Source organism: Chionomys nivalis, chromosome 10, assembly GCF_950005125.1.
Source record: "Chionomys nivalis chromosome 10, mChiNiv1.1, whole genome shotgun sequence".
NCBI lineage: Eukaryota > Metazoa > Chordata > Mammalia > Rodentia > Cricetidae > Chionomys > Chionomys nivalis.
In genome coordinates, this window is record NC_080095.1 from 28,056,506 (window position 1) to 28,068,919 (window position 12,414).

Below are 12,414 nucleotides of genomic sequence, written 5' to 3' on the forward strand. Positions count from 1 at the left end.
GCTAGTAATTAATATTTTACATATGTACAGCAACAAATATTTAATTTTTTCCAAATGTAGTGCTTTAATTTACAGAGTCAATGTCTCTTTCAGGAGTGGTCTACCTAGCTACAATAATTCAGACCATTTGATCTCACAATTACGCTAAAAACATGCCCTTCAAGAAGTCATTTAATTATGATATAATTGCTGCTATCCAAAACAGCAATTGAAAGAACGTCTGGCGGTGGGAGTGGGGATGAGGGTGGTGACAGTGACAAACATTTGTAATCCCAGCATTCAAGAGGCAGAAACAGGATGATCGTGAGTTTGAGGCCTGTTCAGCAACAGAATCATCAAATCCAGGAGCCAGGGCTATTTATTAGGACATTGTATCTAAAGTGTCAAAAGTACATTTGAGAGGTCGGATTTTATTCTTGGCAAATTTATGAACCAGAGAGCACTATAATAAGCAGAAATACACACATAAGGTATGGAGGAGGTGGTTAAGGGATGTTAATTCACAGGCATATGAAGTAGCTGAGGTCGCTCAGATTCCTGGGCAAGAAAACCGAACAACAGCAATCCAGCTCTGAGAGGTTCGGTGAGGAATTCAAGTCCCGCGAGGGTGGGAACACATACTTAGACCTTAGTAGGGAGGGCTGCGGGTGAGCCTGGAGCCCTCGGATTCTACTCTAACTCCGGGAGGAGCGGGTCTGCCTGGTGGGCGGGGCTAGCACAGAGGGGCGGGGTAAGAGCCCGTGAGGGCGGGGCCTCGCGTCTCCGCCCGCCCGCCCCTCGGCTGGGCTCGGGAGCGCGCGGCGCGGCACCGCCGGGCTGTGGAGGCGAGGCGGCGGCTAGACTCGAGCGCCGCAGGTGACCCCGGCGGGGAGCCGGGCGCGCGGGGCCGGCTGAGAAGCGGCGGGCTGGAGGCGGGCCCCCCGGCTTGGGTCGTCTCTCCGCCTAGACGCAGGGCTGAGGAGACGCGCGGCGAGCTCCGAGACGCGCGAGGCTCCCTGACGGCCCGCGGGGCTAGCGGCCCTCGGCATGTTCGGTGAGGCGAGGCTTTTCCTCCCGCCCGTGGGCTGAGGCGGCGGCGACCACACGAGCGAGATGCACCTGCCGGGCTCGGCTTAGAGGAGCGTCCGGGCCGCCAGCGGGAGAGCTTTGGTCGTTCAGAGCCGGAGGCGACCGCGGGCCCGAACCGCAGCGACGGGTGGGCGCCCCGACATGGCGGCCCGGAGCGCCCCGAGCTGCCACCTGCGGCTCGAGTGGGTGTACGGCTACCGGGGCCACCAGTGCCGCAACAACCTCTACTACACCGCAGCCAAGGAGATCGTGTACTTCGTGGCGGGGGTCGGCGTGGTGTACAGCCCCCGGGAGCATCGGCAGAAGTTCTATCGCGGCCACAGCGACGACATCATCAGGTATGGGCTCCCGGGAGCGCTGTCACCCTTGCCAAGCGCTCTCGGAGTTTGCACCGGCCTGTCCTTCGGGGAAGTCGTGACCACTCCTGCAAAGGAGCATCACCCAGGGAAGCAAGGCGCATCTGTCTGATCCCGAGCCCACCTCCTGAGCACTCCGCTTTCTAGGGAAGCCTCCTCTCGACCGGATCGTGAGGACGGTCCGCAGGGCAGTCACCTCCATGGTTTTGTGACCCTTTCCCATTCCATCTACGTCAGGAAACTTGTCGAAAGGTTGTTTGGCTAACATTTTTTTTCCTTTTTAGACCCGTGACTGGTTTCCCGTTAAAGGAGATCTTAGAGAGCCAGCGGTAGAAAATACTTAGCCAACCCAAGCTCCGCATAGCGGAGGCTGCACTTGGGGAGCGCATCACACGGTGCCCAGGAGGGTGCTCGACTCTTGGCCATACTTGCTAGTTCAGGTTTCGCTACCAGCAGTTATCGGCAGAGAGACTCGGGTATTTCTCTCAAGGCAGTTCACGGGAGGTTAAAAATCACACTGGAAGGCAGTTTGAGGGTGTCTGTCTTATGTGAGAAATAACCTCACTGATTTCCAGTCCCGTTGTTTATCTTCATCATAGTAATCTTAAATTCGCTTTCCTGTTTATAATTTAAATCACAGGGTGTGTGTATTTTGCTCTTTATTGATCTGCATCTTAAAGTTGGTCGTGATGTTTACATTTCTCTGGGAAGCAGTGCATTCAAAGGCTAATTTTCAGCATCTCAGCCGAACTTTTAAGTTAGGAGCGGTAGAACTGATTATTGCCCCAAGCACATTTCTGCCTTCTATCGAAGTGACTATATTACAGAAAAATTTGAGAGTGTGTTTGTGTTGCTGTTTCTGAGTTTTTAACACAGGTTCTGTGATCAGGTTTAATTTTATTCCTTCATGGATGTTTCACAAGATTCAAATTAGTATCGGGGTTTGATGCCTACTAAGCAAGACGCTCTGGTGCTGAAATTCCATGAAGTTGTGTTATTTTGGCTCTCTATACGTATATAAGGGGGAAGAGGGCCTAATGCAAACAGAAGGTCAGATAGGATGGAGCCAAGGGAAAGTAAACAGAATCTGAAATTGTAGAGTATGGAAGGAAGTAATGAAATATTGCTCAGTTGGTTTTATAGACACTGCAGTGAAGGTTTACTAGATTCCACATTTAGTAAGCAATTTTATTCTCCTCAAATTAGGATTTTTTTGTGGTGGTGCTGATGAGGGCTTTAGACCTAAAACCAAAATCACTAACTTGAACAGAAGTTGTAGTGATGACTGATCTTCTCATTCACCCGAAGAGCAGATTTCTCCCAGTCTCTCTTCTTTCCCCAATCCTGTCATGTCTGTCCTTCTCCAAGGACTTGGGCTCTAACTTTACTGACATCAAGTAGCTTTGAGTAGCAGCCCCTCCAGATAGTCTGAGGTTAAATTCAGAGATAGCGCTGGTGTGAAGGACGGTGAGCTCTTTATAGGGAGTGCAGTTCCATTGTTTCTACTCCTTGTGAGAGCCCTGTTATATGGAGGGTCTCCTAAACGTGATGTGATTTATTTGAGGGAGATGAAGTTATGTCTCCATTCTTCTAACACTAGTTAGAAGATATATTCCACATTGCTTGAATTTTTTATATATTTTTCATATTGCACATTGAGCCCAGGGCCTTACACATAATCAAGTGCTGTATCACCGAGCTATGCTGACTGCAATTTTTATATTTCATTTCAGTAAACTATAAAGGTTGTACTTTTGTCTTCTGCAAGAATTGTGTAACCTGTACATCGGTCTCAAAATACTTCCAAACAGCAAACATACTCTACATGTCTGTGATTTGTGTAAATAAAACATTCTTATATAATTTATGACAATTTAAAAGGATTTTTCTGAAAAGTTGTAGTGGGTAGTAAAATCTGAACCATACAGCATAGTAAAAATTGTGGCACAGATTAAATACAATACTAAGGATATAATTGAGAAATCAAAGTGCTTTAGAAATTGTATTTCAGATAGTAATGATTATTCTTGTGAAATAAAACAGTCAAACATTAAAGCCCTTTTTTCTCAGTTTAGTCCATGACCCGTAAGCATAGAAACAATTTCAATAATTGCTCAGTTATTTCATAGCAGAAGATACAGCATTCATAAATGTGATGGATAGTAGAAAACAATGTTATGATATTAGCCTTAATAAAGAAAATGTTTTCATCAGTTTTATTTCCTGTGTGGGATAAGGCTCTTGTACACTATAAAGATTTGTCACTTGTATTAGTTTAATAAAACACTGACTAGCCAGTAGTGAGGCAGGAGGTATAGACAGGGTGACCAGACTAAGAATTCTGGGAAGAGAAAAGGCAGAGTGAGTCACCAGCCAGACACAGAGGAAGCAAGATGAGAATGCCTTACTGAGAAAAGGTACCAAGCCACATGACTAAATATAGACAGGAATTATGGGTTAACTTAAGTTGTAAGAGCTAGTTAATAATAAGGCTGAGCTAATAGGCCAAACAGTTTATAATTAATATAAGCCTCTGTGTGTTTCTTTGGGACTGAATGGCTGCAGGACTGGGCAGGACAGAAACTTCTGTTTACAATTTCCACATTTACTTAAAATTTGCTTATGATATTTTTGGTAAAATATAACTCCAGATGAAGACTGTTTTAAAATGAACAGGTAATTGTCATGTGGTTTTAAAAATGTAAGTGCTATACTGGTTGTAAATTTTGAATAGTCTGTTACTTGGTCCTTCTATAATCTTACTGTCATCTAGGATGACTCAAGGTGATTCCATTTGACATCACATCATTTTTTATATTGCTTCTAGTTAGTTGTCTTCCTTCTTTTGCTCTGTATCTTTGTGTATGCTCTGGTCAGTTATCCTTTACTAGTATTTATTCCAGTAATTTGTTTATATTTGGAAGTGAACTTCATTGTCAAAATAATGCAGGGCCTTTTCTTTGTGTGTGTGGTGTGTGTGCACATGTGCATGTGTTTCGAGTTCTGTTGTTTCAGTTTCTCTATTTGGTATTATCAATGGTTTTTATTCTAAGATAATATTTTGTTAGTTCTAGTTTTAACAAAAGATGCTTATCAATGACTTGTTCTTGAAACTTTTTCTAATTGAAAATTTTTTTCCAAAGGATTTTGTAGCTTTTAAATTATGTTTTCCTTGTTACTGCCCATCAATATTCATTTGGTAAAGTAGTGGATATTATCAAATGTTTTCAAGTTATGTATACCAGGAAGGACCATGGATGGGATATAGTTAACTTGGTGTGTTTTTACATTAAGCTCTTTTTTACTCAGTTATCCATGGTTTATAGATCTAGAACTTGAAATGTTTAAAAATGAATTTCATCTATTCCTGAAAAAGGCTATTTCTTCCTATTTTCCTTAAAGATTCATCTTAATTCTTCTGAGAAATAGTGCTATCATCTGACATACTCTTGTGTTAGAACAGAATAGTTAGTAGTTGTTTCACTGCCTTCTTTTCCCTCCCATTTACCTTTGGTTCTATTTTGCAATAGCCATTTCTCTCAGGATCACCAGTGACTTAACACATTGCCAAATGCAGTGGCTGGTTATCGGTTTACATCTTTTTGAATTTTTGTCACCATTTGACACATTTGGTCATGCCCATCTTACTAAGATACTTTCTAAAAAAAATTCCAAAAGTTGTACAACTGTTGATATGTGTGTGTATTAATTATAACCTTTAAATCTGTATAAGATATTTGTATCCTTAAATGGTTATCATTTATTTTTGGTGAAAACATTAAAAGTCCTTCTAGTTTTATGAATTACAGAGTACATTTTCATTAGAGCCATCTTACTGTGAAGTGCCAGACTTCTTACTCCTAACTATAACTTAGGTCTCAATGATAATCTTTTCCCCATCTATACCTTCTGTCTTGTTTTCCCTGGTCTCTTATCACCACCCTTAGACTCTCAAGTTGTATGAGATCAGTTTTAAAAAGAATTCCATATATGTGGAAGATCTTGTAATTTGTTTTATTTTACTTAGCAGTGATCTTAAGTTCCAACTATGTTGTCAAAATGATTTTGTCCTCTTTATGGAAGAATAGTATTTTTTTATTGGTGTGTGTGTGTGTGTGTGTGTGTGTGTGTATAAAAGTAAGGAGAAAGAATCTGGACTATGAAGAACATTTTAGGCACGGTGGAAGGGAGGCCTCACCATTCAGGTGATACTTCAGAAACTTGGAGGTGAGAAAATACACTGTGTAGAATCTGAGTAAAGGGTAGACTAGGCAAAGGGACTCTTCTCTATGGAAGCTCTGAAGTAGAAGTCCTAATGGATTTGAGGAACAGTAAGAGAATTGGTGTGGCTGGAGTAGCATGAACTTGGGTTTAGTGAGGTAAAGATGATATGGAGTAGATTGTATAGAAACTTGCTGAGAGAGTTTTGGTTTTCTCCCCTGAGACTAGAAACTTTTTTTTTTTTTTTAACAATTGTGGTGGTTTGAATAAGAATGGTCCCCATAGGCTTTTTGATTTGAATACTTAGTCATTAGAGAGTGGCATTACTTGAGTGGGATTAGGAGGTGTGACCTTGTTGGAGGAAGTGTGTTGCTGAGGGTGGGCTTTTAGGTTTCAAAGCTTAAGCCAGGCCCAGTGTCTTTCTCCTCCTGCTGCCTTTGAATCTAGATGTAGAACTCCCAGCTACTTCTCCAGCACCCTGCCTGCCTGTGTGTCACCATGCTCCCTGCCATAATGGTAACAGATCAAACTGCTGAAACTATAAGCAAGCCCCAGTTAAATACTTTCTTTTACCAGAGTTGCTGTGGTCATGGTGTCTCTTCAAGCAATAAAACACTGACTAAGACAACAATTTAATGAAGTTACTGGCTTGGAGAATAGCGAAGTCACACTGGCTTCTATGTTCAGAATATACTGGAGAAGAGGAGCAGGAGGGAAGCAGGGGAACCACTGAGGGGCCTGTTGTAGTTCTTTCCAGAAGTATTGGTAACTTGGACCCTCCAGGAGATACTGGGAAGAGTAATAGTGAAAGCAGTGAAAAAGGTAAAATTGTGGGTGTATTTTAAAGATAGGAGCAGTACGGTTGATTAATGAATCAGCTGTAAATTAGAAGAGATCAATAATGATCACAGAAATTTTTATCAGAACATGTGGAGAATTGGAGTTAGCAATTAAATGAATGGGAAAGATTATAAAAAGCATTTTCTGTTTGTGGAGAAAGGGAAAAATCAAAAGCCCTGTGTTAGAAGAGTTCAATTTAAGATACTTTCATAGACAGGTAAGTGGGGTCATAAACTAGACAGCTGAACAGTTATGCCTGTAACTCAAGGAAGCAGCCTGGTATGGCTAATATAAACTGGGATTATCAGCATGTAAGTAATGAAGCCATGAGTCTCCATGAAGTCACCAGGGTAGCAAGTATAGACAGAGAACAGATCTGGAAATGGATTTCTGTTGTGCTCCAATATTCAAATGCAGGAGAGGTGAAAAATGAAATAACAAAAATGTAGCCAGAGGAACAGAAGGGAAAATGAGGAGTATGGGGACATCAGATATGACCAAGCCTGTTTCCCATTAGTGAAGATGTTAGCTGTTTATGGTTATTACATTACAGTTATAAAGCCTGTCCAGAAGACCATTATATCCAAAGGATCAGGGGAAAGGAGATTCAAGAAGAAGTCAAAATTGGCTGTTATTAATACATCAATCTAGCACCCTTTAGGATATTCCAGCAGCTCCTATTTGTTATTTAAAATAAACAACCAAACAATAGCATGTGACTGGCAGCTCTCATTCTTACGACTCACAGCGTGAGTAGTAATTCAGATTAGCAATAGAAACATTAGGAGAAATGCAGATTCTTATGTTTTACACTGCTATCATACTTAGCTTTCCATAACTGTGACACAGTTCCTGAGAAAGGAGGAAATCTGTATTTTCACTTATGCTTTTCAGAGATTATGGATGAAGGTTGAGTGTCTTTTGTTTGTTGCTTAGGAGCTGAAGCAAGGCAGAATATCATGGTGCAGTGTTATTGGCAAAGGAGACTGCTGACTTCAGGACAGCCATGCAGTGCATAGATGGGGAGAGGAAGAGGACCAGCAGAAGGAAGGGGGAGGGCAGAGAAGGGAGAGGGAAAAATAATCTGGAAATTGTCTACCACCTTCACTTCGGAACTAAAGAAGGCATTTCTTCATTCTCCTTCCCATTATATTGAATCTACGTCTTGGCATCTTTTGTGAGGACTTCCTCGTCAGGACACCGCTGCCTCCAGTGTGGAGTGCTATATTTCATACTCCTTTCTGTACGCGATAGGGGATGGCATTCTAGATTATTCACTTGAACATTTTTGGTACCTGCAATCTTGAGCAGTTCAGGTCACACTGTATGTAACAGATAGATTATGTTTTTGCTTAAAATAACAGAAGCTTTTCCAAATATTATGGGAAATCCCCACACTTTTAGGTGGTGCTAAAGTTTTGTTGTTATAAAGGACGGGATGAAAGCAATTTTCATAAGGGTTGTTCTTTGTTGAGGATTATTTTATTTAAAATTTCTTTTGAACTTTAGCAGCTCATTTGGAAATTCAGTTAACAAATACTGACTGAATAACTCCATGTACTGATCATTGTTCTAGATGCTTAGAGTTCAAAATGAAGAAAGTGTGTGCATGTAAAGTTTCTGCTCTATTGGTTGGCATGGAGATTTTAATGGAAAGAGTTAGACTGTATAGAAATAGTAAATTTTTTTCTTTCTTTTTATTTTTTAAATTTATTTATTTTTATTTTATGTGCATTGGTGTTTTGGCTACAGGTAAGTCTGTGTGAGAGTGTCAGATGTTGGAGTTTCAGATAGTTGTTACCTGCTATGTGGGTGCTGGGATTTGAACCCGGGTCCTTTGGGAGAGCAATCTATGCCCTTAACTGCTGAGCCATCTTTCCAATGTTAGTTCAAGGCCACCCTGCATTACACAAAATTGATCCAGTCTAAAAGAGAAACAGAGCTCACACAAAGGTGATCATAGCACTTGGGATCACACACCTTTAATTCCAGCACTAGGGAAGTAGAGACAGGAGTGTATGACTGGGTGGATAGAAGAATTTAAGGCGGAAGGAAACAGGAGCTCATTGCAACCTGAGGCAGTAGTCTGAGCAGCAGTCAGTCTGAAGATGCAGTTGGAGGACATAATCTGAGGAGGCAATCACCTCTTTGGTATGACCATTGGTAGAGGTAAGAACTCTAGCCACTCTGCTTCTCTGTTCCTTCAGCTTTTACCCCCTGATAGCTGACTCCAAGTTTTTATTATTAAGAACAATTAGAATTTGTGCTACAAAAAAACCCCAACAACTTCTTTATAGCAAAGAAATGGTTCATCAAGAGAAGAGTCAGACCATAGAATGCGAGAAAATCTTCGCTAGTTATACAGCTGACAGAGGATTAATATATAGAATATACAGATAACTAAATAACAACATCAATAAAACTAATCACAAAGGAAACAAACAACCCAGTTTTTAAAATGGGCTGTGAATTGAAAAAAAATATTTAAAGTGATCGGGGGAGGGGGAGGGAAATGGGAGGCGGTCGTGGGGAGGAGGCAGAAATCTTTAATAAATAAATAAATAAATAAACAACAACAAAAATATTTTTAAAAGACATACAAATGACTACTAAACACTTTTTAAAGTGTTCAACATCCTTAGTGATCAGTGAAGTATAGATTAAAACTATGTTAAGTTTACACTACCATGCATGGCTTCCCTCTTGTTGAGCAGATCTTAAGTCCAATTAGAAAGCTATTGGTACTGCCAACATATATGTGTCACTATTGCCATGCTGGTTATTGTGGTTCATAGCTGTCATAGCTAGGTAAGACTATTGGTTGCTTACCTCTCTTAGAAACTTTCCTGGTACCCTCGGGTACCATGAAAAACAGTCTTCATGAAGAAGGCTTTCAGGTCAGGTCCAGCTCAGGTCCTCTGTGTCTTGTATCCAAGAACATGTTGTCTTTAGCATTAGGCACTTGCCTTCCATTTCTAAGAGGCAACTAAGTGCAACAGCAACAGACTGTAATGTTTTGAGAGTCTCTTGGACAGCTCTGACCAACAACTCTAAAAGGGGGATTCTTTATCAGAGAGGCTGTACCTATGAAGTCTTATCAACAGGCTGCCTACACAAGACCTGAACAAGGATGACATCAATGGACATGCTAACATGGAATCGGGAAATCCTGCAGGGCCCCAATCCTAGACAAAGGACCATGGAAACTGGGGAATGCAAAGAGAGGGAGAAATGGTTATCCTATACCAAGTGGTCAACCCTGAGATTATATACATGTAGGTAACATTATACAGAGGATAATGAGAAGGTTGTTTTATGTACTTAGAAATATATATTTACTCATGTGTAAGTGTATTTGTCCTGCCATGAAAGGGGAGCATAAATAAAAGTTAGAATTTTAAGCTGATAAATATTTAGAAAAAAGAAATATATATTTAATAACAAAGAAAAATGGCCATGAATTTGAGAGAGAGAAAAGGGGTACATAAGAGAGGTTAGAAGAAGGAAAGGAAAAGGAGGGTAATGATGTATTTATATTATAATTTAAAACATAAAATTATTTTTAAGGGGCTGGAGAGATGGCTCAATGGTTAAGAGCATTGCCTGCTCTTCCACAGGTCCTGAGTTCAATTCCCGGCAACCACATGGTGGCTCACAACCATCTATAATGAGGTCTGGTGCCCTCTTATGGCCTGCAGGCATACACGTAGAAAGAATATTGTATACATAATAAATAAATATTTTTTAAAAAATTATTTTTAAAAACTATTTTATGATTTCATCTTATCCCAGCCATAACAGCCAAGATTTAAAAAAAGAAAAAGAAATGACAACAAATGCTGGTGTGGATGTGGCAAAAGGGGACTCTTTCACATTGTTATATAGTGGTAGACCCTGCTTGCTATAATCTTACCTTCCAAACAAATATGTCTGTTCATGCAATAGTAGCAACACTATGTGTCTTAGTCAGTGTTCTGTTGCTATGAAGAGTTACCATGACCGTGCCAATTTTTTTCTTTCTTTTTTATTCCTTGTTTGTTTTTTTAATAGCCCTAGCTGTCCTGGAACTCACTTTGTAGATCAGGCTGGCCTCCAACTCACAGAGATTCACCTGTCTCTGCCTCTGAGTGCTGGAACTAAAGGTATGCACTACCACGACCCAGCCATGGCAACACTTATAAAGGAAAGCATTTAATTGGGGATGGCTTATAGTTTTAGAGGTTTAGTTTGTTGTCATCATGATGGGGAGCTTGGTGGTATGTAGGCAGACATGGTGCTAGAGAAGTAGTTGAGAGTTCTACATCTGAATCTGCAGGCAGCAGGAAGGGAGAGAGCCTCTGGGCCTGGCTTGAGCTTCTGAAATGTTGACGCTCACCTCCAGTTACATACTTCCTCCAGTAAGGCCGCACCTCCTCATCCTTCCAAATAGTGCCATTCCCTGGTTACTAATCATTCAAATCTATGATATTGTGGGGGCCATTCTTTTTTTTTTTTTTTAGATTTTATTTATTATGTATACAGCATTCTGTGTGCCTACAGGTGGAAGAGGGCACCAGATCTCATTTTGGATGGTTGTAAGCCACCATGTGGTTGCTGGGAATTGAACTCAGGACCTTTGGAAGAGCAGCCAGTGCTCTTAACCTCTGAGCCATCTTTCCAGCCCCTGTGGGGGCCATTCTTATTCAAACCACCACACTATGTATGGAAGTAACCAATCACCCTCTTGATTGGATTTGAGGCCACAGGAGGGAGTTCATGCCTGATACTGTAGACATGATCAAAACCCATGGCTAGGGAAGTTATAGGCTCTTTTGGAGAATCCATTGATATTGGAGGAAGGAGAGGAATGTTGTTAAATGTTTACTCTGGACATGGCATGGCTCTTTGTTGTGTGGCATTTTCCTTAGAATTGAAACATTTCTTCTGTGCAGGAAGGGGAGGCTCAAGAGACTTAGGAGGTAAACAAATAGTCATAAGTCTGGGAGAACATAAACTTGGAAGATTCTTGGAGGCCCCTTGTCAGATTATTAAAAGAAGTGAAAGACTGATGGATGATGAGACTAGCTGAGCTGGAGGGAGATTCTTAGACTGGCAGCTACTACAGGCTGTGTAAAGAGCTCCAAGGTTACAGCCTTTGTGAGCTGTCACCCGTGTTGGAGTGGGCTTTTCAGTGATGCAGCTGCTTTTAACTCATCCTTGTTCCATGTGACTCCTCACCCATACTCCTGTTAGTGACAATAAAAATTTTGGTTCATTAAGTTGAACATTGGTATGATCTTTACTTTGATCTCTTGTGGGTTCCTTTTTGGGGGTGAAGAGATATTTGTGTGCAGTGTTTCCACCCAAAAAATGTCGTGAATGTTGCTTATTCCATGCATTTCATGTAAATGAATCCATAGAATAGGAGGAACTTATATGTATATTTTTTCCGTGTAGTGTTAAAATTCAGAGTTCATCTCTGTTGCAATATACTATTAGCACTTTGTTTCTTTTTTCTCCATTCAGTTGATGAACATTTGAGCTGTCACTTTTTGCTATTATGAATAATTTTGGCATGAGCATTTGTATACAAGACTTGTGTGGACATATGTTTTTACTCCTTTTTAGGAATGTATCTAGAAATAGAATTGTTACATCCTATAGTAACTCTGCTAAACTGTTGTTCAAATTGGCTCTAGATTTATAGTCCCACAAATAACATTTAAAGGATCCAATTTCCTGTATTATTTTTATTTAATTATGACTGGTATTCTGTTGACCTTAGATCAATTTAGGAAGCATTGCCACCTTGAGACTATTACATTCTTCCAAACCTAGAACTGATGTGATTTTTCTATTTAGACCTTTTAAAATGACTTGCAGTCAGGCTTCTAGATTTCAGTATAGAAGGAATAACTTCCTTAAGTTTATTGTATATTTGCTCTTGTTG

General features: G+C 40.8%; 1 protein-coding gene across 1 annotated transcript in view; it reads left to right on the plus strand.

Annotated features, from left to right (window-relative positions):
• Positions 1 to 837: 837 nt before the first annotated feature.
• Positions 838 to 12,414, plus strand: part of Eml5 (EMAP like 5) — a 114,017-nt gene continuing 102,440 nt past the window's right edge. The window contains exon 1 of the mRNA XM_057782639.1: positions 838 to 1,406. Within this exon, the coding sequence (XP_057638622.1) occupies positions 1,210 to 1,406 (197 nt within the window). The 5' untranslated portion in view covers positions 838 to 1,209. The remainder of the gene's footprint in view (positions 1,407 to 12,414) is intronic.